Raw genomic sequence first — 27,926 nt, forward strand, 5'->3', positions numbered from 1 at the left:
TCATACCAAAAGATGGAGGTAAGGGTATAACCCAATCACCAACAGAAAGATTCCTCACTGCAGACCCTAAAGCATAAATTTCTCCAACCCCTTCATATCCTCCAACCGCTGGCACTGGAGGCCTAACAGGGTAAACACCTGCATAAACAGGAAGCAAAAAGCTAAGGAAAGCTGAGGATAACCTAAAAACTTACATTGCTCAAAAAGATAAAGATACATAGTAATGATGGAAGTATAACAATAAGTCAGGGACAAAAATGGAAATTCTGAGTCAATAAGTAATATGTAAGTTACATAAGGGTATTTTTTGTAATTTTTCCATAACGTAAATATGTGACTGATCCCAAAGTTGGGGGCACGTCACTTGTCTCCCTCCCTCTCTATCTCACGCACTCCTCTCTCTTCTCTCGCCTCTCTTCGTTTCTCTCACACACCTCTCTCCTTCTTCATCTTATTCTTCTTCCTCGTCACATCTTCTTTCTCCTCTTCCAAGTATTTATCTAATACCTGCTGATTAGTATAGATCTATATTATATCTGTCAACTATGAATAATTCCTTCAAATAAAAGATACATATGAACAACCGCTCATGAACAAGAAAATGTTCATGAACCAAGTAGTAAAGTATGTGATGAGAAACTCAAAGGAAAAGTTGCCAGAAGGATTATAGTATTTCAGAAAACAGATGCAGAATATGGGGATCACTGGCACCTTCAGATACGGGAAAGAAAGTCTAACTAACATTGGTGGGAGGAGAAGACCTTCATTGTGTACTCTGCACCTAGCCAGCATCGTCAAAGAGAGTGATAACCTAGCAAGGATTCTCTAAAAGCAATTATATTGAGCCTATGGGTGGGTGGATGTGAGGCAAAAACCAGTTCCAAAGGTGGTTAAGGCCACAGCACCTAGACCAGGCCCTCTATTAGTGTAACAATCCTAAAATTTCAAAAAAAAAAAAATTTCAAAAAAAAAAAAAAGGAGAAAAGATGCTTTTAAATAGGTGATGGTCTGTTTGAGTATGATGGTCCTTGGGGACCATCACTATTTTCAAAAGTTTTACTTGGTTAAACTTTTGCTGCTGCTTTTGTTTGCAGCCTTTGCAGTTGCTGCTTGCAGCTGGCCACGTCCTTTAGCGGACGTGGTTTTCGTATGTTAAAAGCAGACGCTTAACGCGACACCTCAGTTATGAGGTAGAGCGTAATAAAATAATATAATAATACGTTATAAGAATTTAAATAGGGGAGATGAGCACTCCTACCCTAGAAAATTTTGAGATCTCTCTCTCTCTCTAGCCGAATTTTATCGAAGTTCCCTCTCAAATATTTGTGGGTAAGTGACATCGTCTTCCTGAAAAGTAGTCTATTTTTAATAAATAGTGATATTTCCGTCTAGGATCTTTATTTTATCAGTTTTGTATTTAAGTGACCTCATTGTCTCGAAAAATAATCCATTCTTTTTAGAAATAAAATGAAATAATTCTTTCTGCTTATTATCATGAATTTTAGAAGCGATAAATTTTATGCGCACGTGACCTCATTATCTTGAAAAATAATCTTTTTAATAAAAATTGTGATATTTTATCCATGTTAGAAATTTTGAATGCTGTAAATTAGAAAAATAAATTTATTTATTTTTCTTGTCTATTGTTAGAAATAAATGTGATATTTCTGCTTTTAGTAAAATTGTGATATTTCTTCCTACTGTTTTGAATATTTAGACATTGTAAAATTCATGTGCAAATGACTGCCTTATTAGTTAAAAATTGACATTTTTGCAATTGATTATAATAGTGTTGTGAAATGTTTATATTGTGAATTGATATTCCATAAATTGTGATAATTCCGTATTCTTGAATTTTTATAAGAGTTTTTCTATACATATTAAATTGGCAATTATGCTAGAATGCCTTTACAAACTGCTACCTTTCTAAATTTGAGCCCAAAATATTTGATTGGTTATTTTTGAAATATTATAGAGAGTGATTGTTATTAATGGTTTAAGTGAAATTCATATTAATGGTTTCAGTGATATGTTGAGTACATGATATTGCTGCTTTCGAATGTTTAAAGAGATTTAGAAATAATTTAAGTATGCAAGTGGACTCATCCGGTTCGCCGGTGAGGTATAAGTGGACCTATCTGGGACGCCGGTAGGGATTAAGTGGACTCATCTGGTACGCCGGTGAGGTATAAGTGGACCTGCAGGGATTAAGTGAACCTATCTGGGACGCCGATAGGGATTAAGTGGACCCATCAGGACGCTGATGGGGTATATATGTGACCTACTTGGGACGCCAGTAGGGTATTTTGTGAAATCCTTTGAATTATGTACTGCCGTTAAAAGTGTTATAAGCATTTCAATTACTCGAATTATACTTAATTATGCATTTATTGAAAGTGAAACTGTTGATGCATTTCTGTTAATAGATCTCATTTTGGAAAATATTGATATCTTTCAATCATGATTATTTTTAGGATTATGATGATCACTTACTGAGTAGCCAAACTCATCAAACTATGGTAAACATTTTTCAGGATAACTGCGGATTCATTTTGAGTGCTAGTCAAGATCAACCTTGAAAGATACTGTTGTTGTACTAGCTTTCTTTATTTACTTTGTAAGACCTCACCACTGTAAATTTGTCCTATCAATAGATGTATATATGTTTTGTCTGTCACATCTCAGGAATAACAGTATTGTAAATTCTTGGGGTGTGACAATTATGGTATCAGAGCAATAGGTTTAAGATCCTTAGGAAATTCAAAAAGAATGTACTTAAAAATCACATTTATTGTGTGTACAGACCGGGATAAAGTCAAGATCCAGAATAGCTGAAGCCAATATGGAAGGAATTCACAAAGCCTTGGAAAATGGTTGCTCTAATGCAACATCAGATGGAAAACAACAATCCACCCAAGCAGTCAGTTACAGGAAATGGTGGGAGCAATATCGAACAATTTAAGAAATTAAACCCACCTTCTTTTAAGGGTGCTGTAAACCCACTGGAAGCCGAAAGATGGATTATGCAATTGGAAAAAATATTCGAGGTTATGGAATGTCCTGATGATAGGAAGGTGGCCTTGGCAGTTTTTATGTTAGAAGGTGAGGCACAACACTGGTGGCGAATGGCAAAAGGAGTATTGGTCAAAGAAAATAAAACCTTGACTTGGGAAGTATTTCTAGAGGCATTTAATGAAAAATATTTCCCAGATTTTATTCAAGACCAAAAAGAAATGGAATTTCTAGAATTAATCCAAGAAAATAGAACAGTAGCACAGTACGAGGCCAAGTTTACTGAATTAGCCAGGTTTGCACCACATATGATTAACAATGAGGCAAGAAAGGTGAAGAAATTTGAAAGGGGTCTCAGCCCAGCTATTAGAAGCAGAACATCAGTCTTGAAATTAAGAACTTATGCTGAAATAGTGGATCGTGCCCAAATTGTCGAAAAAGATTTTGAAGATTACCAAAAGACGAAAAATCAGAACAGTCATGTTAGACCTACATCATCTAATCGACAACAGTTTGAAAGGCCAAACAAGAAGCCAAGGCCCTCACCATTTCAAAACCCAATAGAACCATGTAGAAAATGTGGAAAAAATCATGGATCAAGCCCTTGTTATTGGAATACCGGATTAAACAATGTCCTAGCTTACAGACACAACAGCTTCCAAAGCAGGGAGAGATAGCTCCAAAGCCTCAAATGAAGGGAAGAGTATTTGCGATTACCGAGCAAGACGCTCAGGCCTCAAAATCAGTGATCCAAGGTACTCTTACTATCTTCCAAAAAGTAGCTCATGTTTTGATTGATCCTGGATCTACTCATTCATTTGTGTCACAACACTTTGCATGCCACTTAAAGGTAGAACCAGAACAATTAGAATACATTCTAGAGGTAGCCACACCGATGGGAGATTCAATTAACACCAATATAATGTACAAATCATGTGTAATACAGATTGAAGAAAAGGAACTGTTGGTTGATTTAATACTCTTGAAAATTCAAGATTTTGATGTAATCTTAGGCAAGGATTGGCTTTCTGCATACCATGCAAGTATTGATTGTTATAAGAAAATTGTTACCTTTAATATTCCGAATCAACCAGTATTTTACTTCAATGGTGTCAAAGAAGACTCCCCATCATATTTAATCTCTTGTATTCGAGCTAATCGCCTCCTTCGAAAAGGATGTCAAGGCTTACTTGCCTATATCAAAGAAGATAGGAAGGAAGAAATAAATTTGGATACCACTCCGGTTATCCGAGAATTTCCCGACATTTTTCCTGAAGAATTGCTAGGATTACCGCCGGACAGGGAAATTGAATTCTCCATTGAATTAGTGCCAGGGGTAGCACCAAGTTCTAAGGCACCTTACAGAATGGCTCCTGCAGAACTTAAAGAACTGAAACAACAATTGGAAGAATTATTAGATAAAGGTTTTATCAGGCCCAGTGTGTCACCTTGGGGTGCTCCAGTACTGTTTGTCAAAAAGAGAGATGGGACTATGAGATTGTGTATTGATTATAGACAGTTGAACCAAGTGACAGTGAAAAATAAGTATCCATTACCTAGAATTGATTTATTTGATCAATTACAAGGATCACAAGTGTTTTAAAAAATTGATCTCAGATCTGGATACCATCAGCTTAAGATTAAAAGTGAAGATGTACTCAAGACAGCTTTCAGAACAAGGTATGGCCATTATGAATATTTAGTCATGCCTTTTGGATTAACCAATGCACCAGCTGCATTTATGGATTTGATGAATCGGATCTTTAAGCCCTTTTTGGATAAATTTATTGTGGTATTCATCGATGATATTTTAATTTATTCCAAGAATCAGAAGGAACATGAGGAGCATGTAAGAATGGTATTGCAAATATTAAGAGAGAATAAATTGTATGCCAAACTTAGTAAATGTGAATTTTGGCTTGAACAAGTGACATTTTTAAGACATGTCATATCAAAAGAAGGTCTATCAGTTGATCCTTCAAAGGTTAAAGCCGTTGTTAATTGGAAACAACCAAGCAATGTGACTGAAGTTCGAAGCTTTTTGGGATTGGCAGGATATTACAAAAAATTTGTAGAAGGATTTTCTCGAATCGCAACCCCATTGACTCGATTGACACAGAAAAATGTCAAATTTGAATGGACAAGTGAATGTGAGGAGAGTTTTCAAGAACTAAAAGTTCGGTTAACTTCAGCACCTATTTTAACTATTCCTGAGGGGAGTGGGGGATTTGTGATTTATAGTGATGCTTCACATAAAGGTTTGGGCTGTGTATTAATGCAATATGGGAAAGTAGTGGCATATGCATCCAGACAGTTGAAAGAATATGAGAAAAAATATCCAATTCATGATTTGGAGATAGCCGCAATAGTATTTGCTTTGAAAATATGGAGGCATTATCTATATGGTGAGCAATTCGTAATATACACGGATCATAAGAGTTTGAAATACCTTTTCTCTCAGAAGGATTTAAATATGCGGCAGATAAGATGGATGGATTTCTTAAAAGATTATGATTGTACAATCCATTATCATTCAGGAAAAGCTAACGTTGTGGCCGACGCTCTAAGTAGAAAATCTACGAGAGTCTTAGCTCATCTAATGATCCAAGAAATGCGATTGTTAGAGGAAATAGTGGATTGACATCCAACTCCGTCCATTAATGGTGTGGTAAGTATGATTGCCAATATTAAGGCGGAACCCCAATTAATCCAACAGATTCGATTGGCACAAAAGAAAGACCCTCAGCTTATAACAATTATAGAAGAGGTGAAGCAAGGAAAGAGAGATGAATTCTCTATATGTAGTGAGGATTTGCTAAGATTCAAAGGTCGGGTTTGTGTCCCGAATGATGAGAGTGTAAAGAAAGCTATCTTAGAAGAAGCACATCATTCTCGTTATACAATACATCCCGAAAGTATTAAAATGTATCAAGACCTGAAGAAAACCTTTTGGTGGAATAATATGAAAAAAGAGGTAACACTATTTGTGTCTAAATGCCTAACATGCCAGCAAGTAAAAACTGAACATCAAAGGCCCGCTGGGTTGTTGCAGCCTTTACCGGTGCAAGAATGGAAATGGAAGCACATCTCTATGGATTTTGTCTCTGGCTTGCCTAGAACAAATTCAAGACATGATAGCATTTGGGTCATTATGGACCGGTTAACCAAAGCTGTCCACTTTCTACCGATTCACACGACGTACACTTTGGATCGACTGGCTCAGCTGTACATTAAGGAAATAGTGCGGTTGCATGGAGTTCCTATCAGTATTGTATAGGACAGGGATACTCGATTTACTTCTAAATTTTGGGCTAGACTACAGTCAGCCATGGGGACGAGACTCACCTTTAGTACTGCCTTTCACCTTCAAACTGATGGACAATCCGAGAGGACCATCCAAACCTTGGAAGATATGCTGAGGGCCTGTGTTATTGACCTTACCGGAAGCTGGGATGACCATTTACCCCTGATTGAGTTTGCTTAAAATAATAGCTTCCAAGCCAGTATTCAGATGGCACCATATGAAGCCATGTATAGAAGGAAATGCAGGTCACCCATATATTGGGACGAGGTTGGTAAAAGAAAGCTTTTGGGGCCCGAAATTGTCCAGATAACCACAGATAAAATAACATTAATTCGTGAAAGGCTCAAGATAGCTCAATGTCGACAAAAGAGTTATGCCGATAACCGAAGGAGAGATCTTGAATTTGAGGAAGGTGATCGAGTTTTCCTAAAAATCTCACCAATAAAGGGTATTATGAGATTCGACAAGAAAGGAAAGTTGAGCCCACGTTACATCGGACCATTTGAAATCCTGGAAAGAATCGGAGGTGTCGCTTATACACTTGCCTTACCACCCGAATTGGTAAATGTCCATAATGTCTTTCATGTATCTTCACTACGAAAATATCAGCCCGACCCGTCCCATATCTTAAAATATGAACCTTTACCGATCAGGAAGGACCTATCCTTCATTGAGCAGCCAATTTTGATACTGGATAGAAGGTTGCAAGTGTTGCGTAACAAGGAGATTCCTTTGGTCCGTGTATTATGGCAGTACCATTCAAGAGAAGAGTCGACTTGGGAACGAGAAGACGAAATCAGAGAAAAATACCCCTATCTTTTTCAGTAATCAGGTACACAAATTTAGAGGACTAAATTTCTTTAAGGGGGGACGAATGTAACAATCCTAAAATTTCAAAAAAAAAAAAAAAAAAGAGAAAAGATGCTTTTAAATAGGTGATGGTCTGTTTGAGTATGATGGTCCCTTGGGGACCATCACTATTTTCAAAAGTTTTACTTGGTTAAACTTTTGCTGCTGCTTTTGTTTGCAGCCTTTGCAGTTGCTGCTTGCAGCTGGCCACGTCCTTTAGCGGACGTGGTTTTCGTATGTTGAAAGCAGACGCTTAACGCGACACCTCAGTTATGAGGTAGAGCGTAATAAAATAATATAATAATACGTTATAAGAATTTAAATAGGGGAGGTGAGCACTCCTACCCTAGAAAATTTTGAGATCTCTCTCTCTCTCTAGCCGAATTTTATCGAAGTTCCCTCTCAAATAGTTGTGGGTAAGTGACATCGTCTTCCTGAAAAATAGTCTATTTTTAATAAATAGTGATATTTCCATCTAGGATCTTTATTTTATCAGTTTTGTATGTAAGTGACCTCATTGTCTCGAAAAATAATCCATTCTTTTTAAAAATAAAATGAAATAATTCTTTCTGCTTATTATCATGAATTTTAGACGCGATAAATTTTATTCGCACGTGACCTCATTATCTTGAAAAATAATCTTTTTAATAAAAATTGTGATATTTTATCCATGTTAGAAATTTTGAATGCTGTAAATTAGAAAAATAAATTTATTTATTTTTCTTGTCTATTGTTAGAAATAAATGTGATATTTCTGCTTTTAGTAAAATTGTGATATTTCTTCCTACTGTTTTGAATATTTAGACATTGTAAAATTCATGTGCAAATGACTGCCTTATTATTTAAAAATTGACATTTTTGCAATTGATTATAGTATTGTTGTGAAATGTTTATATTGTGAATTGATATTCCATAAATTGTGATAATTCCGTATTTTTGAATTTTTATAAGAGTTTTTCTATACATATTAAATTGGCAATTATGCTAGAATGCCTTTACAAACTGCTACCTTTCTAAATTTGAGCCCAAAATATTTGATTGGCTGTTTTTGAAATATTATAGAGAGTGACTGTTATTAATGGTTTAAGTGAAATTCATATTAATGGTTTCAGTGATATGTTGAGTACATGCTATTGCTGCTTTCGAATGTTTAAAGAGATTTAGAAATAATTTAAGTATGCAAGTGGACTCATCTGGTTCGCCGGTGAGGTATAAGTAGCCCTATCTGGGACACCGGTAGGGATTAAATGGACTCATCCGGTACGCCGGTGAGGTATAAGTGGACCTGCAGGGATTAAGTGAACCTATCTGGGACGTCGAGAGGGATTAAGTGGACCCATCAAGACGCTGATGGGGTATATAGGTGACCTACTTGGGACGCCAGTAGGGTATTTTGTGAAATCCTTTGAATTATGTACTCCCGTTAAAAGTGTTATAAGCATTTCAATTACTCGAATTATACTTAGTTATGCATTTATTGAAAGTGAAACTGTTGATGCATTTCTGTTAATAGATCTCATTTTGGAAAATATTGATATCTTTCAGTCATGATTATTTTTAGGATTATGATGATCACTTACTGAGTAGCCAAACTCATCAAACTATGGTAAACATTTTTCAGGATAACTGCGGATTCATTTTGAGTGCTAGTCAAGATCAACCTTGGAAGATATTGTTGTTGTACTAGCTTTCTTTATTTACTTTGTAAGACCTCGCCACTGTAAATTTGTCCTATCAATAGATGTATATATGTTTTGTCTGTCACATCTCAGGAATAACAGTATCGTAAATTCTTGGGGTGTGACAATTAGTGACTCCATAGGAACATTCAAAATATTAAAGAGGAAGTTATAAATGGAAAGGAGAGACCAGCATGCACGCATGGCTTGCTGACAAGAATCCAGCTACAACACAGTACCCCAATGTTAAAAGAAAGATGATAAATAAAGAAAATCTGAGAGTCATAGCACGTGTGTTATTCAATATCACAGATGATACAGGGAAATTTTGGTGAGATATAGCACATGCATATTATCTGACATCAGATTAGACAATAGTGCATTTGAAGAAAAGTTCAAGCAGCGATGAGGCCTACACCCTAGCGATAAAGACATGCAGCGGATGATGGTCAAGAGGATCATTGAGTAATGTATGCCCCAGCTTCCAGAACAATTTTCAAAACGGAGAGGAAGCATATCAATGCTTTGCACAGATACAAGGAGTCAACAAGGCATAAAATGTCATGCAAGATGATGATGACAGTTCTCCAAATCAGGTGTAGCTCTTAAATCCAAAAAAAGCCATCATCAGAGGTCACTAGGTGTTAATCATAGATTTACTAAAAATGTGCACAGTGGGGGCAATGTCAGGACAAGTGTCAGATAGATGAGTGTGACCACCCACCGGCCACCATCTATCAATACCCTCATAAGCAGGTAACATAAAATTCAACTTGAAGTACATAACTACCATTTTACTTCCCATAAGATGTGCTGCTACAACAATGTCTAAAATATATTTGTGCTAAGTAAGAAACTACCACGATGTCATCATGCAATCCTCTACAAAAGAATCAATCTTCATTTATTAAGAAGATGCACCCCGACACAAGGAATAAAAATTGCAACAACTCATCTCTACCTATCAAGGGCGTCCCCAATAACTATATCACTCTAGTGTTCCTATTGTTGGAATTATGGTATTTCAATGCCTTAAAGCTAAATTCTCTCGCTCAGTGGGAGCGAGTGATAATGAATCTGGGTACTTGGCGTACTATGGCCCATATTTAAATACACCGAGAACATGAGGCAATGACTGTTTTACGATTTAAGAGAGAGAAATCTCTCAGGGAGATATGAGGATCACGTCTGAGTCAGGGCTATGTTGATGAGTATGCCTCATAGTTAGTGTGATTGGCCAAGGTTAGGAGAACCGAAAGAGTAGAAAAGAACCTGAGTATTTTTTGAGTATCGGCCTTGTGTGGGGCGGTCATGACTTATGGGATATGACTCTGCACCCTGATACGAGACCACCCTACGACATGTGCACTCACAGTCACATGGGAAGTCACTCTTCTGATGTATGATCCGACTAAGAAGAGCCAGTGCACACGATGCTTCAGAGGACCTTGTATGTGAGCCAGTTTATGTCCCACAATGATGCACCTGTAATCCATTGAGAAACAGATGATGGAAAGGTTGATTGCGGTGACTTTAATGAGGCTGGCTTATGTGTCCCTACTATAGACAATGGAGCATAGGCCCGTTGGGTCAACCCCAAATAAAGTGGACCACCATTCTGGACTACCCCAATGGAATAGTCCAATGCCTAGATGTAAGCCTAGAGATCTCATTTATCAATTGCCCCATTTTATTATGACGCAAAAATATGTATTTATGGAGGAGAATCATTCAAAGAATTTTTGGGAATTTTTAAAAAACATTCAGAGCCAAAAACATTCCAATGAAGGATAGCTTGTGGGGCAGTCCCATGTGCCACCCAAGTGGCCTTAGGGTGGGCCACATGGCTCCCCATGTCATCCGCATGTCGATGACATCATCATGACGCCATCACAAATGGGAGTCCTATTTTTGGAATTATATTATTTGTTCACTTAAGTTGTATAGTTTTTAATAAAAATTTATTTTATAACTTACGTTACATCAAATTATTTTGTCACGCATGAATTAGATAGCATGTACCAAGGGCCAAGGCTAGACATGATATTTTGGCTTAAACACTAATTCATGAGAGAAAATGAAATTTAAAGTAGCTTTTTGTTTGGCATCATCTCCTTAGCTAAGCCCATGTGAAGTTTATAGAATAGCATATTGTGATTGGCTAATCTATGGGATATTATTATAGTTGTTGGAAACGTCTATGATTTCGAATCGTTTCTAGAATCGGAATCGCGGAATCGCATGTATCAGAAGTTTCGGAATCTAAGAATCATTGTCCGTACGATTCAGATTTGAGAAAAATGATTCTCACTATTTCGGAATCACGATTCTTAAAATTAGGAATCGTGTTTCCTATTTCCAAAAATCGATATCCCTTCATGTTGGGATCGTGTTTCATACCTATACCAAATCACACATGACCCCACTTGTTTCGGTAGTTGCTGGAATCGTGATTCCTAAAAATATGGAATCGTGATTCCTAAAAATAAAGAATCGTAATTCCTAAAATTCTAGAATTGTTGTCCCCATCAACTTGAAATCAACATTCTCACCATTCCGGAATCGTGATTCTCCCCTTACTAGAATTACGAACCAATTCCCTCCGATATATGAGAGAAGTATTCAGAAAATATATAAATTTACGCATTACTACAAGATCGGATTTTCGTATGTATATACTCAGCCCAAGACTCCAAGTACTAATGTCAACCTTTATGATATCTTTGTGGACAATCCCATACAATGGACTCGGTCTACCGATAACCTTATTATGCCTACAAGGTCTGGAGCTAATCTACGGCATATAAGAAGTGAGAACAAGGGCAAGCTCTCTTTATCTCCTTTCCTTGAATTATAAAATAAGTACATGACATAGTAATTCTTCTTTGTTAAATGTAGTTTTGAGTTTTTTGACTTTTGAAAATTGAGTTATTCAATTTTTAGTCAATTTCTCTTTTATTTAATGATTAATTTAACCTAAAACACCACACGGGGCACTTTACTCATATCCTCATTATCTTCTTATTTTACTTAAAGAAAAGGATTTTTATCCTCTTATTCAACTTGAAGAAATGACGATGCCAATCATATATTAAACATTATAACATTAGTAGTTTAGTACCCACACCATTTACCAAACACTATTAAATTAGAAGTAACATATTTTTTTAGTATTATTTATTCTTGGTAATAGTTCTTAAAAAGTAACAAGGAATGAAAGATGGAAATTAGTAAATAAGAAAATAAAAAAGTTAACATACTACTTATATTTTAAATTTTGATTTTATTGCCGTGTGCAACAACTTCAAATTCTTTCACGCTCTCATACATGTCGCGCTCACTCATGAAAGAGCACACATCGAAGGGTTTCTGCTTTCCCTATGCTCACATATTATTCATATTTTAAATTTTAATTTTATTGCCGTGTGCAACAACTTCAAATTCTCTCACACTCTCATACATGTCGCGCTCACTCATGATTGAGCACCCTTCGAAGGGTTTGTGTTCTCCTTATGCTCACATTGCTTCCTGACAACATGGATTCACAATTCCTTAATACTTTGAATCAACGTTTAGCATAAGTAGAATCGCATTGTTGTGTAGTAAGGAATCACGATGTCTATGATATAGAAACTTGATTCCAAACAACATGGATTCGCAATTCCACAAAATTTGAAATCAACGTTTCTCACAAGCAAAATCACATTCTTGTATAGCTAAGAATCAGAAAGTCCTCGATATGGAATTTTGATTCCGTAAGAATCCAGGAATCGAGATTCCCAAACTAGGTGGAATCGCCTTCCGCAAAAATGGAAACGTGATTCCTTTCTTTTAGAATCGATTTTCGCCCGGGAAAACGCCGAATCGAGATTCCGAAACAGAATCGCTACCGTCATAGGGATGCGGGGAACTATAGATATTATCCCAGTTGGAATACCCTTTTGAAATTACCATAGGGGCATGCCCCGACCCTTATAATGTTTTATTATTTTCATAAATATTATGGTCAATTATGGTATAATAAAAGGGCTTCTACAAAGAACAGCCCTTGGGAGTACAATACGATAGACCTGGAAATATCATCTCTGTCTTTCGAAAATGTGATCTTCGACCTTGATGTGTACAATAGAGTTCGAACTTCAGCTGCAATTGGCCATTTTGTTAAAGGATGAGGTGTTGAGGTCCCCACCAAAGACCCATGTAATCCCATAGTGTTGATGCCAAAAGATCTCTTCTAGTTTCAAGATATCCTGGAATTTTGCCATTGCCAGGGTTCTACCATTAATCTCACACAAGGATACAGTTCTCTCTGCGTCCACCATATCTAGCTACTCTATTTCAAACAGGGTCTGCTGTTTCTTGGTTTGGAGGGAGACAAAATGATCCATATTCCAGGCAATTAGCTTCTGCTTAAGGAATTGTAGATTCATGCAGACCCTGAAGCCCGCCCAACCATGAACCTCAAAGGAGGGCCACCAAAGTGGAGAAGGTGTGTGTGCTTCTGTTCTCCAACCACATGTGCATGGAAAATGAACACTCTAGGCCTGAAGGGCGTGCCTGGGTATCCAGTAGGATGGGAAAATGGTCCAAGCTGGGCTTAGAAGGGAACTGCATGATACCTCCTGAAAATGGTGCTCCCAATCCACCTTGATAAGGAATCCATCCAATTTGGAAAAAATTGGGGAAGACTGACTGTTGGTCCAGGTTAGAAGGCCCCTTGAGGGGGATGTCTATGAGGGAGTGCTTATGCATGAAATCCAAGAAGTCAGCCACGCTGGCTGTGATTCTGCCTCTTTTTCCTTTCCCAAACGACCACCTGGTGACATTGAAATCCCACCAATGCACCACTGTGGAGGGAAGCATGAGATAGCTTGATCTAATTCAGCCAATGAAGAGCTATGAGAGGGGGATGATTTGGGCTGTGGACAGCCAAGAAGAGCCAAGTGGGACTGTTATAAGAAGGGCCTATTTGGAAACAATTTTAATTCAAAGATTGCTAAGCCGCTTCAAGAGTCAACAAGGAGACTCGTCACTCCCACATCAAATACTATGAAAATGCCAATTTGAGACATAAGTTACAAGCTTTCGACTAATCTTAAATAAAATAAAAAACCAAGTTTCAATGTCTGTACTCACTGATGAATCATGAAAAATGACATATCCACAGCAATAAAGCATTTTAATCATGCAAAGATGAATATGAAACAAGGAAAGTCATGGATTTTGATTCCTTCAAATTCCTGAAGTGCAATCAACGTACCAGGGAAGAAAGTTGCACTTAAATGAATCGAAACATGCAACTATGTCAGTAATAAGTAAAAGACACATCAAATATAAGCTAATAAGCTTAAAGAAGCATCATCTCAACCTTCAATCTTATTGATGTCAGAGGGATTTATAGGGGCTGCAAGCATTTTGATACACACATCATTATCCTTGAGTTCAACTGCAGGAAGATCAACAACCCTGTGCATAACGTACAGAGGTTCTAATTATATAAAGTAAGAGAAAAATCCTACCTAAATTTAATCAGTACTCCGTTGAGAAATTCTAGTTAAATACATGTCATCAGGACAGCTACTGTCTTCAAGGCAATGTATTTCATTACATGTACTTGTATGGATAACTAATTTCAACTCAGGGATCAAGGTGTAGAAAACACATGCTACATAGTACAAACACAGAGTTTAAGACACTGACTTGCAATACTAAAGTGTAACCACCCTGCAAAATCGCACAAAACACACCTTAACTGGACATGACCCCCAAGAATGTGTAGAAAGTCATTATTGCAAAATCCACCATTGAGAATAATTCTCACTTGTTAGTTTCAAATTTACTTTAAGCATGCAGGACGTAATACTAAATGGTAAAGTAATAATTTGAGAAATTTACGAGAATATCCCCAAATATTTATGTTATTTAATACATAAAATGTTTTCCGTTATTTCGTTCATATGTTTTTTAAAAAAAAAATTAAATGACCAAATCACCCATATCTCGGATCTTCAATATCCGAAAATAAATACTCAGTTATGTTTTTAAATTTTGGATCTTGAAAATCTGAAATTAGTGTGTCCAAAATTTGTGAAAGTTTCCTAATTTTCGGATTTTGAAATTTTGAAATACAATAAGTTGATTTCAAAACAATATTTCAGATTTTCGAATTCCCAAATTTTTTAGAATTTTCGGATTTTGAAAATCCAATATTGTTCCGTTGGTCATGGGTATGTAGTTGCCCTGGGACAAGAAAACAAATTGGATTTTCAACATGAGTCTTTGGAATTTTCAAATTTTGAAAATCTGAAGTTCTGCCTTATTGAAAGTAAGGTGCTTAAGGTCCCATCCAATAACCAGACTTTTCGATTTTATAGAATTTTGGGCTTTCAAGGTCTGAAATAGGGGTAGCTTTGGAACACACCAAAAACAAAGAAAGAAAAACCTAAAAAGTTTGGGTATGAATGTAAGGTGTAAAATCTAAAGGGGAATTTTTTAATAATGGGAAATTTGAGGATATGTGCACAAATTTCTCTACTAATTTTTGCTAATAATAAAAATCAGTCTGTTTTCAAAACCCTATAGAATATCCTTAAATTTATCTAACCAAGGCAACAATGTACCTCATAGATATGATAGTAAGACTCAGTTGAAGAAAACAAACACTTAAAAACCTCTTGTCAATTAACTTATGAATTTTCTTTAAAGAAAGCCATGAATTTTTTGTAGCAACAAACATTTCAGCCCTATGGATGTTAAATATTTTATTTCAAATAATTTGAGAGTTGCCTTTTTATATTGGTTTTCAATTGTATGAGGGAGCGCTAACTAACATGTGAACAACTAGTGGAGAGACAAGTGAGTTTTCAATGACAATAGGTCTAGAACAGAGGTCAGCATTGAGCCCATCTTAGCCTTAGTTATGGACGACTCAACTTGGCACCTACAAGATGAGATGCCATGGTATATGTTGTTCATGGACGACATAGTTTTGATTGATGAGACCCGAAACTTCAATACTAAGTTCGAACTTTGGAGAGATGCGCTAAAATCTAAAAGTTTTAAATTAGCAGGATTAAGACAGACCATATGGAATGCAAGTTAGTAATAATAAGACTAAAGACGAGGAAGTAGTTAAGATTGAAAGCCAAGATATGCCGAAAAGAATGCATTTTCGATATCTTGGGTCAATAATAGAGAGATTAAAGAAGATGTTGCACATAAAATTACAGCTGGGTGAGCAAAGTGGAGATGTGCAACCGGAGTTTTATGTGATCACCGCATACCAATGAAGCAGAAGAGCAAGTTCTATAAGACAACTGTGAGACCAGCATTGCTTTTTGGGGGCGGAATGTTGGGCGGTCAAGAAACAACATACCCATAGAATGAGTGTAGCTAAGATGAGGATGTTGAGATGGACGAGTAAGTAGGACAAGAAAGGATAGAATTAGAAATGAATAAATTCGAGAGAATTTAAGTGCGACATTAATAGGCAATACGATGAAAGAAAGTAGACTTACGTAGGCTGGTCATGTGTAACACAAACCCAGTACAACAACGGTTAAAAGATGCAAGTTAGTTCAAGTGGAAGGCTCCAAAGAGGCAAGGGAAAGCCCAAAAGGATATGGTTGGAAAAGATATGTGAACTTATAGCCTCACTGAGGGTATAGCCCTTAATAGAGCAGAATGGCGGACCAAGATTCGTATAGTCGACCCTAATTAGTTGAGAAAAGGCTTTGATGATGATGTTTGCGATGATGATGAATGTACAAGTGTTTGATAGCGATAACTAGGAGTTAATACACATGCATGAGCAGATCACATAAAATCACCAAAGTACTCAACATATCCTTAAATATCTAAAATAGCCATTAAGTACAGTATGATTAATATGCATATGCGAAATGTCTAATCCAATGTGATAGAAACGCATGTATATATATCAGCATTCCGTAGAATCGAGAAGGTATATATGTCAAGTTCTTCTCTCATGAAAATAACATTTGATAGGGGAATTTATCAAAATACCTTAAAAGATCAACTACATTATATGTTACTCATTTCTTTTGATCTAATTTCAAATAGCCCATCAAAATTCACATGATTATTAATTGGAATAGTTGAAAATCGGCAAAATGTTGATAGTTGAATATGAAAAACTAGGGATGTGTCCAAATGTTTTGTTATATAGATTTTTTTTTTGCATTGTTTTCAAACATGAATAGGGCTTTATGACATCGTAAGATTGAGGTTTAACATATTACCAACCAGGCATGGAATCCATTACAAACACTTTATAATTTTTTAAAGTTTTCAGAAATTTGAAAAACTCATCTAAGTTTGTTAGAGTTAACTATTTAACTCAACCAACTTGCTCAGTTTTGCCAATAGGCGAGCGATCCAATGAGCTCAAGTTTTTGGTTAAGATTTCCTATTTTTCTTTTGAAGTGAATTTTAGTTAAAAGAATTACAATGCAAAGGGAGACAAAGAAAAAGAAAGGAAAACCAAGGTTTAAAAAAATGGATCATTGACCCAGATTGGCCACCCTAAAAACCGTGTCGGATCGGTACATTGGTGATCCGGATTGGAGATTCGGCTGGATTGGGCGGTTTCGGCCTAAAAAGATTTTAAAAAATATTATAATTTCTCAAATATCTAGTGTATTAGCTTTCTAAAAGAAATAATGGCAATTGCATTATGGTTTTTTATTATTGTGTCAAAAATATACAAATACTAAGAACCTATCTCATGTTGAGTATTTTTATCTATTAAATTCATTTTATAGTCAAAATAAAGTTTAAAATGCAACAGGATAATAAAATTTAATTTTTTTATTTTTGTATTAACGTAGGAGTTTTGATTTTGTAACTAAGTTATATGAAAAAATTTAGTGGAAGAGGTTGTTAATAGAAAGAGAGAAAAATAGAGAAAGAGAACATTTTAGTAGAATAAATTGTTTGTAGAGAGAGAGAATTTTAATAGAATTGATTGTTTGTAGAGAAAGATGCCAAGGTGGGTGGGAGAGAGAGAGAGAGAGAGAGGTTGTTAGTAGAGAGAGAGAGAGAGTACGTCAACTAACCTATATCTCATAAGAGCTTAATTTTTTACAAGGTTTGAAAGAGAAATAAAGAGAGCGAGAGAGTGCCAAGTTATTGCCACCAATCCCGCATCGGAGATTTAACCAAGGAAAAGTTGCATAAAAGCTTTAGCCTTAATTAGTAATCAACACATGATGGCTGGATGGCCGGTATGACAGCTTCACCAACACAATGGTAAGAGTGAGGTGTATGACGGTGGGGCCCATGCTATACCTTTTCACATAATACAGTGTGGGTGAGTTGGATGTGTATTCGAGGGGTCCACGTGATAGCAATGATGGGAGTTCTTATAAGGGGGCCCACGTGATAGCAAAGATGGAACTTTTTATAAGTTAAAAAGCGAAATTGTCAGCGTGCTCGGAAATGAATTGGTGATGTGTCAGTGATGTGTCCTTTTTTTCTGACAAAACCGGTCTGACCCAACCAGTTCTAGGGGGAGTCATCCAGATCCCGATATATTAAGGGATACGGATCGCTATGAACGGTTCCTGATCCGGATTGGGCAAATCCAATCCGCCGAATTTTCAAACCAAGAAAAAAACTATCGTTGAAAGGAAGTCCTACAATCGCAACCCAAGCCAACATCACAAAACTATTCCTCGCCAAGTTTCCAAGGATATGTATATTGACTAATTCATCAGCCTATTAAGTGAGGAACTAGGGAGAGATTCTTAGTTTAAAAAAAACAAGGTATCCTTCAAGGAACCCTTTTGAGCAATTTAATAAGACTATATGGTGCATCGTTTCATAACACAGGATCGGCAACAAGGAGTTCTAGAGAAATGCACCCAAAGATCTGCATATGTAAGACCTTGGTCATCTACGTATTGAATTAGAACCGCATCAGGATGCATTACCAAATATTCATAACTATAACAACCAATACCCATTTTATAATTCTTGAAAGAATGTCCAAGTAACCGTAACAAGTTGATCAGGAGCCTTGTTCAAGAATTAAAATGCACTTGAGACATCCAGAGTGATAAACTTCAAGACCTGTTTTGGTACTAATGAACAGACAGAGTGGCGAAGTTCAAGACCTGCTGTTCATGAACATTTTGTAGTTTGCATTTCTTCGAGGCATGTCGAATGGAAAGTATGATAGGAACTTTCTGGGTTTTTCTCATTCAAGTCAATGTAAGGAACAAACAGTGGTGAAGTTCTTCATGTTCCATCAATATTTTGTGAAGAAATTTGGAGATATCTCTTTCCTATCTTGTAATATACACTTTCCTATTTTGGATTTTGTTTTTATTACTTTGAAATTTACATTACTTTCAAACACATTAACTAAACATATAATCTATTATGTCAAAGATCAAGCATTTGACAAGGAGAACTTTATTCCAAATAAATGGCTAAAACAATAAACATGAGAAAATTAAAAACAATAAACATGAGAAAATTAAGTTATGGCAATCTCCAGTTAAAAAATATAAACGCAACGGAGAATTACTCGGAGTACATGGTTTCATTTGTGTGTTTAAAAAGTTGAATAATTACAAAGTTATCTAAAGAACCCAAAAACTAATTTTGACAAAGTTTCAAACACTTACTAAACCCAATTCAGTCATAAATTATCCAAAGTTCTACAGTTCAATAGAGGAATCAATCGGCATTCGTAAACTAAACTTGTGGCTATCCTCCAAAGAAAGCAAAGAATCACACATATACAAGACAATTAGCTAGAATGAGGAAGAAAAAAACTTAACAAAAACGAAATTTCATGAAAAGGAGAAGGTAACGAAGATTTCTCAGTGACCTGGTAAGTTGGTCTGGTTGGCCCTGCTGCTCATAGATGACGGCCTTTGAAGGAGGAGACATGCAAGAAGAAGAGCAAGCAGAATAAAAGGAATGCATGGGTTTGTGAAGTGAAGATCCTCCTGCAATTTTAGAGAGATGACCCAATGTCACTGACGATGGTGCCCTAAATCTTCCCACCATTTCTGCTTAGACATAACCCCTTGCTGCTATCCTCCAGCACCCCATTCTCTCTCTCTCTCTCTATCTCTCTCTCTCTCTCTCTCTCTCTCTCTCTCCACTGGTACAAGTGAATTAGGAGAAAATTTGAATAAAGTGTGTCAGAAACGCTGGCAAACGCCATCCCTCTCTCTCACTCTCTTCTGCCTCAACAGGAATTGGCGTCGAGTGTGAATTCTCTCTCTAAAGAGATGGAAACAAAACCAGCTCACCCTCCAACACTATCTCTTTCACGTGCCCGTATTTAGACGGTGATGGAGGGAAATAGGTAACCTTGGCGTGCTTGATAACAGGAAGTCACGGAGGAACTTCTCCATTTCTGTACAAGTTGAATGTTTGATACACGGAACTTATACAGTAGAGGAGTTTCACCTAGAACTTCTTTAGCTTAAGAAAAAAGAACTCCATCTAAAATGGGAACTTAAAATAAGAACTTGGTTCTGCACACCCTATTATGCCTTCCTCCTTATATTTATATTTACATTGTTATCTTGTATTTGTATTATATTATATTATTTTATATAGATATATTATATAATGCAAATAAATATTAATAAAATAATTTATTATATTAAATAATACACTATATTATATATCATATTATGTTCTATATAATTGATGTTTTATATTTTGTTATATGATATTTATAATATTATATATAATAAAAATATATATTCATAGGATAAATATAAAATACAATATATAATATAGTATATTAGGTTATATTTTATAATAAAATAAATATAAAGTAGACTATTATGTTATATGTATTATATTTATATATATTACATATTTTATAATTATGTTATATGTATTATGTATTATATTATATTTATATATATTACATAATATATTATATATTATATATTTATATTTATATTATTAATATATATTTGTATTATATATAGTATATATATTATGCGTATAATATATTTTATTACATATTTTATTATACATTATATAATATATAATAAAATAAATATAAAGTACATTATGTTATATATTATATTATGTTATATATTATATAATGAAATAAATACAAAATATACTATGCTATGTATTATATATAATATATATTTATATAATATAATTTTTACATATTTTAAAAATAAATATAAAATACACTATATTATGTAATATATATTTATATATATTATACATTTATGTAATATAATATATTTTATTATATATTATATAATAAAATAAATACAAAATACACTATATTATATAATATAATATGTTATAAATATCGTATATTTATATTTAACTTATTACCATATATTTTTATACTATTATATATAATATTTATTTATTTAATGTAGTATAATATATAACATAATAAAAATATAATATATATTTTTATATAATATATTTTACATATATAATATATATTTACAATACAATATATATTATATTATTTTATGTCTAACATAAAAATAAATTTTATATAATATTTTAATACACATAACTTTATGTTTCAACAGGTTGTCAAACACAAATACCTAGAATTCCTTCTACATTCTAGCAAGTTATCAAAACATATACACTCAGAACTTCCTTAAATAATTTCTTCCTTTACAGCATAAAGCAAAGAAGAACTTCCAATTTCTAATGAACGTTTACCCTCCATTTATCAAACACACCCTTACATTTTCAATGGGCTAGCAATGGGCTGGCCGGGTAGCCCGGCCTGCCTTGTTGGCCCAGCCCTAAGAAACTAGGGCCTGGGCTATGATATTTAGCCCGGGGACCATACCATTACGGCCCCTGTGTAGGACCTGGGCAAGCCATTACGGCCCCTGTGTAGGACTGGACCAAGCTATTACGGCCCCAGGGTTAGGATGCACCAAGTCGGGGCTAAGGCTAGCCATGTTCGGCCACGTCTGAATCTGTTTTTCTTCTTCTTCTTTTTCATTTATTTTCAGCTAGCTTGACCTCATAGGGCATGGCTAGGCTTGGGCCAAGGCCTCTTTGGCCTGATTAGGGTCAGGCCCAACCCATGGGAGACTAGGGCCCAATGCCCAACCCGAGCTCGGCCCGTTGCCAGCCGTAAGTTCTTCACAATCTCCTTCCAACTGACGATTAGAAAGTAATGTGCCAAATGGTCGTTGTCGTTACTATAGGTGTCACGTTACTTTCCTACCCAATAACTAAAAGGAATAAAAAACAATATTTGCCGTCCAATTTGAAGAAAGAATTGAAAAGCGAGATCATGCACAGCATAGAGTTAAAGTATTGTATTTTTTTGTTTTTTATTGGAAGGAGTCTCCTACTTAAGGTAAGAAGGGAACTCAATATGTCCTATTAAAGTGCCCCACCACCCTAACAACTTAGCTTTAAAGTCACATCTTAGCTTTAAAGTCACATGTTGCCATGCCTATATAGTGTATGCCATGCCTCATGACCATACGTGTCAATAAATGGGGCCCAATATATACTATAATTTTAAAAAATTGAAAATGATTTAAAAAATATTAAATTTTTGGGGGTGTCATGGTCAGTACCGATCCGAACCAATACAATTAGGCTTTTTTATTCAAATCGGGTTCGCTCATAATGATTTTGCGTTTGTATTGGGCGATTTTGATCTGAATCAACAATTTTTCAAACAAAATGAACCGTTCACAAAAAAATAAAATACAAAATGATTTATTTGTTAGGTTCAATATTCATTTTTTTATTTGTCATGATCATGACGATGGTGATTGAAGTGAGTCTGTTTATGCTCAATCCATCTCCAAGACGGATTATGAAAGTTGGACACAATAGAATAGGCGAGTCAAGGGTGGCATCAAAACCTTAATTATTTTTTAGGAAAAGTACATACATATCTGTTATAGTTTCTGTTATTATGGCTCTACCGAATAGTTTGTATTATTACCATCGTGTTCATTTTTTCATGCCAAAACAGAAAACGATTTTATCCTCTTTTTTTTTTTTTTTTTGAACAACTGAATTCAAACCGAAAATACACGAATTTCTGTTTTTGAAGAACTGAAAATTTAAAATTTTCGATTGCTGAAGAACCGAAATTTTTTAATTTTCAAATGTTTTCCCTTGGATTTTCTCTACTTCTCGAAAGTCATAATTATCCGATAAAATCAAAGGGAACAACTAGTTTGAGCCCCTAAATTTAGGAGAAATCTTAGGGATTATGATATTAGAAGATTATGAGAAATCTTGTGGTGTATTCTGTTTCTACCTCTTTGAAGTAATAGTTATCCCTTAAAATCAAGGGGAACCGCTAGTATGAGCCCCTAAATTTAGGAGAAATCTCAAGGATTATAAACTTACCCCTATAATGGAGAGAGAGAGGTAGAGAGATGATACGCAAACCCACAAGAGATAAAATAATTTCGGTTCTTGAAGAACCGAAAATTTTAAACTTTCGGTTATTCAAAAACCGAAATTGACCCGTTTTCGGTTGTTGAACAACAGAACAACTGAAAAAAAGGGTAAAGTCACCGTTTTTAAAAAATTTTCGTTTTGACATGTATAAAACGGACACATTAGTAACAACCGAAACTATTCGGTAGAGCCGTAATAACGGAAACTATAACAGATATATATGTAATTTTCTCTTATTTATTTAGACCTCCATCAATATGATTATTTAGTCTATGCTCATGATGTAGCATTTCTTCCGTTTACTTTGTTAGGCAAAACCCAATTTAATATTGAGAAAATATCTCATTATCCCTTATTTTTAACTTTCATATCTCATGAGACTCAAAAATTGAAATATTACTTGTAAGCAAAAGGTCTTCATATTTTCAATCTTACAACCTCATGGACCTTTTGACCATAAATTTTTGACCCAAACAAACACTAAAATGACATCTATTCAAACTCTATCTCTCTCTAAAACTCCATCTCTCTCTCTTCGCTTCTCAGTGAGTAAATGGTATGAAGATATTTTCCCTATTTTTTATACAAGGAGGTCACAACTATTTACGACCATATGATGTGAAATCTGATAGCTTAGGTGTTTCAAAAAAAAAAACTCTTTTGAAGTTTGAGCTTGGACAATGGAATAAATGCATCCATCTAATTTCACATCCAATGGTCAAGGTTAATTGTGATCATCTTGTACCAAAGATAAATGATCTCATTATATACTTTTGCTCTACAAATACTAAATCTCTCTCTCACACACAAAGCCCATTTGGACACCTTTAATCGTCCTTCCTTTTTTAAAACAAAAATAAATTCCTTTTTCTTGAAAAATATGAAAGTGACCATACATTTTGGATATGTTGAGATTGAATATCTCAAGTATGAGAAAAGAGAGTACCTGTGTGCAAAGATGTTGTCACGGCTTTTGGTCGTGCAGCATGGTCTGGCGAGCAGGTGAAGAAGGTTGGAGAGTAGGAGAATGAAGTGAGAGAGATGAGCAGGGGTGACATATATAGGCAACTTTGTAGGGTTCGAATCCTATAGTACACATATTTTAATTGCAAAAAAACAAAAGTGATTTGAAGGATCAAAATGCCTAAAATGTTAATGCTTGAGATCTAACCCACCATGAGGCTGTTATTCTGTGTTGTTTTGGGAATGTATCACCATCATAAACTCCAAAAACCACAGGCATAACAAACCATTTTTATTCTCAAATTTTTAAATTTTTGGGTGGATTCTGATGGTTTTCAAGGAACATATGGGACCCATGCCCTCTCAAATGTCAATCCCTACCCCAACTTAAACCAAATATTATATCAAGCTTGCTGTCCTTTCTGATTTGTATATTCTCATAGATCTCTCGAAAATTTTGCACATATTTCGATCCTCCCACCATCTCATTACTTTATTACTCATGATTAATGTGGTTGTAGCTTTAGTCAAGTCGGCCATCTCATTTTCCCTTGTTTCGGATTAAAAATTTGAAATCCAGCCCTACATGCCCAAAAATAATGGAATGGTACAGCTCAAATGGTGCACAAACACCAAAGAACGGTTCTTATAAAAAGGGCCAAAATTTTTTGCGTATTGGATTTACAAGAAATTTGGTTGGTATGCGCTTAGGTGCACCAAAAAGAGTACAACAGATTAATTTAAGAAATAATCTAATCAAAACACCATTCAAGTTAAGTTTTTCTAATTACCTTTTTAATATTTTTTAGTTCCGCCTGATTGAAAATCCAAAAATTCAAGTTAATCTAATTTATAAAAAAAAGTTAAAATTAAAGCATTATATGTAATCGTGGTTGTTCATTTCCTTCCCTTCTAATTTGAACCATTGGTGAGTAATTGTGTATCATTCAAGCGTCCAAATGATTTAGATATTTATACTTTTCCAAAAGGATAAAAACAAAAAAAACTCGAAAGCTTTCAAAGCATTGACCTTATTTTTTTCCACACAGTAAACAGTGGTGTGAGCATAATACTAACAAAAGGATACTTGACATATGGTTAACCTCTAGTTTACTATGGATTTTAGTCATTTTACCAAAGTTTTTTTTGCAAGTTTTACTTTCGGGTTACCTGATGGAGCAAATGGGCAAAATGCTCCCTAAGAAAACAAATTTCACTTCCACCCTCACTGGAACATACTATATACATTGACTCCCTCAAGCAAAAGACCCAATTTATTTTAGTCATTTTACCCAAGTTTTTTTGCAAGTTTTACTTTCGGTTTACCTGATGGAGCAAATGGGCAGAATGCTCCCTAAGAAAACAAATTTAACTTCCACCCTCACTGGAACATACTATATACATTGACTCCCTCAAGCAAAAGTCCTAATTTATTTTAGTCATTTTACCCAAGTTTTTTTTGCAAGTTTTACTTTCGGTTTACCTGATGTGGCAAATGGGCAGAATGCTCCCTAAGAAAAAAAGTTTCACTTCCGCCCTCACTGGAACATACTATACATTGACTCCCTCAACCAAATGACCTAATTTTTAAGAAAAAAATTGACTTTGAGGCCTTCAATAGTTATTGCCCTCCAAAAAGGATTCCCTCAGGCAAAAGAGCTAATTTTTAAGAAAAAATCGGATTTTGAGTTCTTCAATAGTTATTGCCCTACAAAAGAGGTCCCTGTACAATTTGGGATGTTATTTTCTCGCATGGAATATAAAATTTTTATTATTCATTTTTTTGGAAGTTGGCAGCTAGATTCCAAAGGTTACATCCCAATTTTTTAGGATTTTACGTGAAGGATCATATCGATAATATGCTCTCGCTGGAGTAGCAATCACGTTCTTTTGGAAAGTATTATCCGTGTGATTGAATATGTTATAAGGTTTTATCACCGTTGGATCAATGGGTTGCACATACATAAGTAAAGGAAAAAGTTTATATAAGGTTACAACCTTAAATTGCATAATTGAATATGCATTTCAAAAACGCATCGAAAAAGGTTGTTTTAATGTTAAAAAATCATTTAATTGATCATCTGAATATGGAAAAAAAAAAAAAAGATTTTGAATCTAAAAAATAATGCACCTTGCAACATATTATCTAGATCGTCCATTTTTTAGATTTTCATATATTTATAGATCTACTTAATTTTAACCATTTTTCAAGTTTAAAATTTTATAATTAGATATAAAAATAAATTTTAGATAATTTTAAAAAAAATTATATCAAAAATACATATTATGATAAAATTTAGGGAGCACCTTAATTGAATCGTTTAAGGTTGCAACCTTGTAGAAACCAAATCTCTCTCTGGTCTATGACCACGGACGACAATGGTCCACTACTAAACCTATGTTAGAAAGGGTCCATTTTCTCATGTAATTTGTCAATTAATACTACTCGTATGGTATGACACCACAAGCCGTCTTAGCTCAGAGGTAGAGCGCGTGGCTTTTAACCACGTGGTCGTGGGTTCGATCCCCACAGACGGCGCGATTGGGGCGCCCTTGATATCAAGGTCAATCGGAATTTATATTTATTGGATAAGCTCTTCTGGCTTTGTCATCCCAGCTCGAAACTGTTACTGTTTTTGGACCGGGTGGCTTTTTCCCGTTATCATCGCAGCTTGAAACTATTACTGTTTTTGGACCGGGTGGTTCCTTTTCATAGTCCGAAGAGTCATTCGGATGAGTTTCCAGTTATCCATTAAAAACTGGTTTTTCTATCCAAAATAACCAAGTGACTTGGTTCAGATTTCATAACAAGGTTTTAAAAAGCATATCAATGACCCCGAATCATTCACACCCATACTCATGTTGGATCGAAACGGCAATTTTTGTCTCAAATTTTTTTAAAAAAATCACTATAAATCTCTAAAAATAATGTTTTTTTAGTTTCTAAAAAAAATTAAAAGTAGTGCATTACGTACTTTCATTATTTTGTACAAATAGGTGAGTGGTGCATTACGTACTTTCATTATTTTATACAAATAGGTGAATACTGAAACGATGTCTTCATGTTTGAATATCTACCTAATTATTAACAACAATATAGTATTATAATATTGTATCAAAATAATTTACAAATATTATAAACAGTTCCTTCCATATTAGGGTGTTGTTTGTATAGAGTCGAGGATCTAAACAATCAAAATAAAGCGTGACTTCAAATAGTGTTGAGAAATGTGGTTTTAATACTGGAAATCTTTGTGATAATCTTAAAATATATTTTCATATCTAATTATAGAATTTAAAGCTTAAAAAATAGTGTACATCGAGCAAATCTATGAAAATTTGAAAATCTTAAAAATTGGTCCAAACATTCATTACATGATGCACTATTTCCAAAACTTGAAATCCATTTTTTTCTTATGTCCATGCATCTTGAGGTCAAGATGATCAATTTGAAGATATTTGGGCATCAAAACAACATCTTCTAGTGAAAATTTTGAGGTACACTCTAATTTGATTGTTTAGAGCCTCGGCTCTATATAAACTTTTTCCTCCATATTATAAGATTAAATACTAATTTTCTATATAAAATAAAATTAGTATCACATCAAAGTATCAAACATTAATTAATTCATTTTACTCATCCAAAATTATTACAACTTAACTAACTATAGTATCACATACTGAACTTGAAATTG

General features: G+C 34.8%; 1 protein-coding gene and 1 non-coding gene across 12 annotated transcripts in view; one reads left to right on the top strand and one right to left on the bottom strand.

Moving 5' to 3' along the window:
* The window catches only part of LOC18423619 (enoyl-[acyl-carrier-protein] reductase, mitochondrial), a 42,577-nt gene extending 18,236 nt beyond the window's left edge, over positions 1-24,341 (bottom strand). The window contains exons 1-4 of one of the 11 annotated variants that reach the window (XR_016061170.1): positions 24,215-24,341; positions 19,703-19,823; positions 14,213-14,310; positions 7-138 (exon numbers count right to left, since the gene is read on the bottom strand). Coding sequence is in view for 8 of the 11 variants with exons in the window: in XM_011629066.3 (XP_011627368.2) it covers positions 7-138; positions 14,213-14,310; positions 19,703-19,884 (412 nt within the window). In the remaining 3 variants the exon portion in view is untranslated. Of the gene's footprint in view, positions 1-6; positions 139-14,212; positions 14,311-19,702; positions 20,244-24,214 lie in introns of those variants that run through there. The other 10 variants (XM_020674532.2, XM_088874362.1, XM_088874360.1 and 7 more) reach the window with 10 other exon arrangements.
* Positions 24,342-26,698: 2,357 nt separating this feature from the next.
* On the top strand, positions 26,699-26,770 carry TRNAK-UUU (transfer RNA lysine (anticodon UUU)). Its single transcript has one exon. It is a non-coding gene; the product is annotated as a tRNA-Lys (tRNA).
* Positions 26,771-27,926: the final 1,156 nt, after the last annotated feature.

Source organism: Amborella trichopoda, chromosome 8, assembly GCF_054954075.1.
Source record: "Amborella trichopoda isolate Santa Cruz 75 chromosome 8, AtrichopodaSantaCruz75HAP2 v2.0, whole genome shotgun sequence".
Classification (NCBI taxonomy): Eukaryota; Viridiplantae; Streptophyta; class Magnoliopsida; order Amborellales; family Amborellaceae; genus Amborella; species Amborella trichopoda.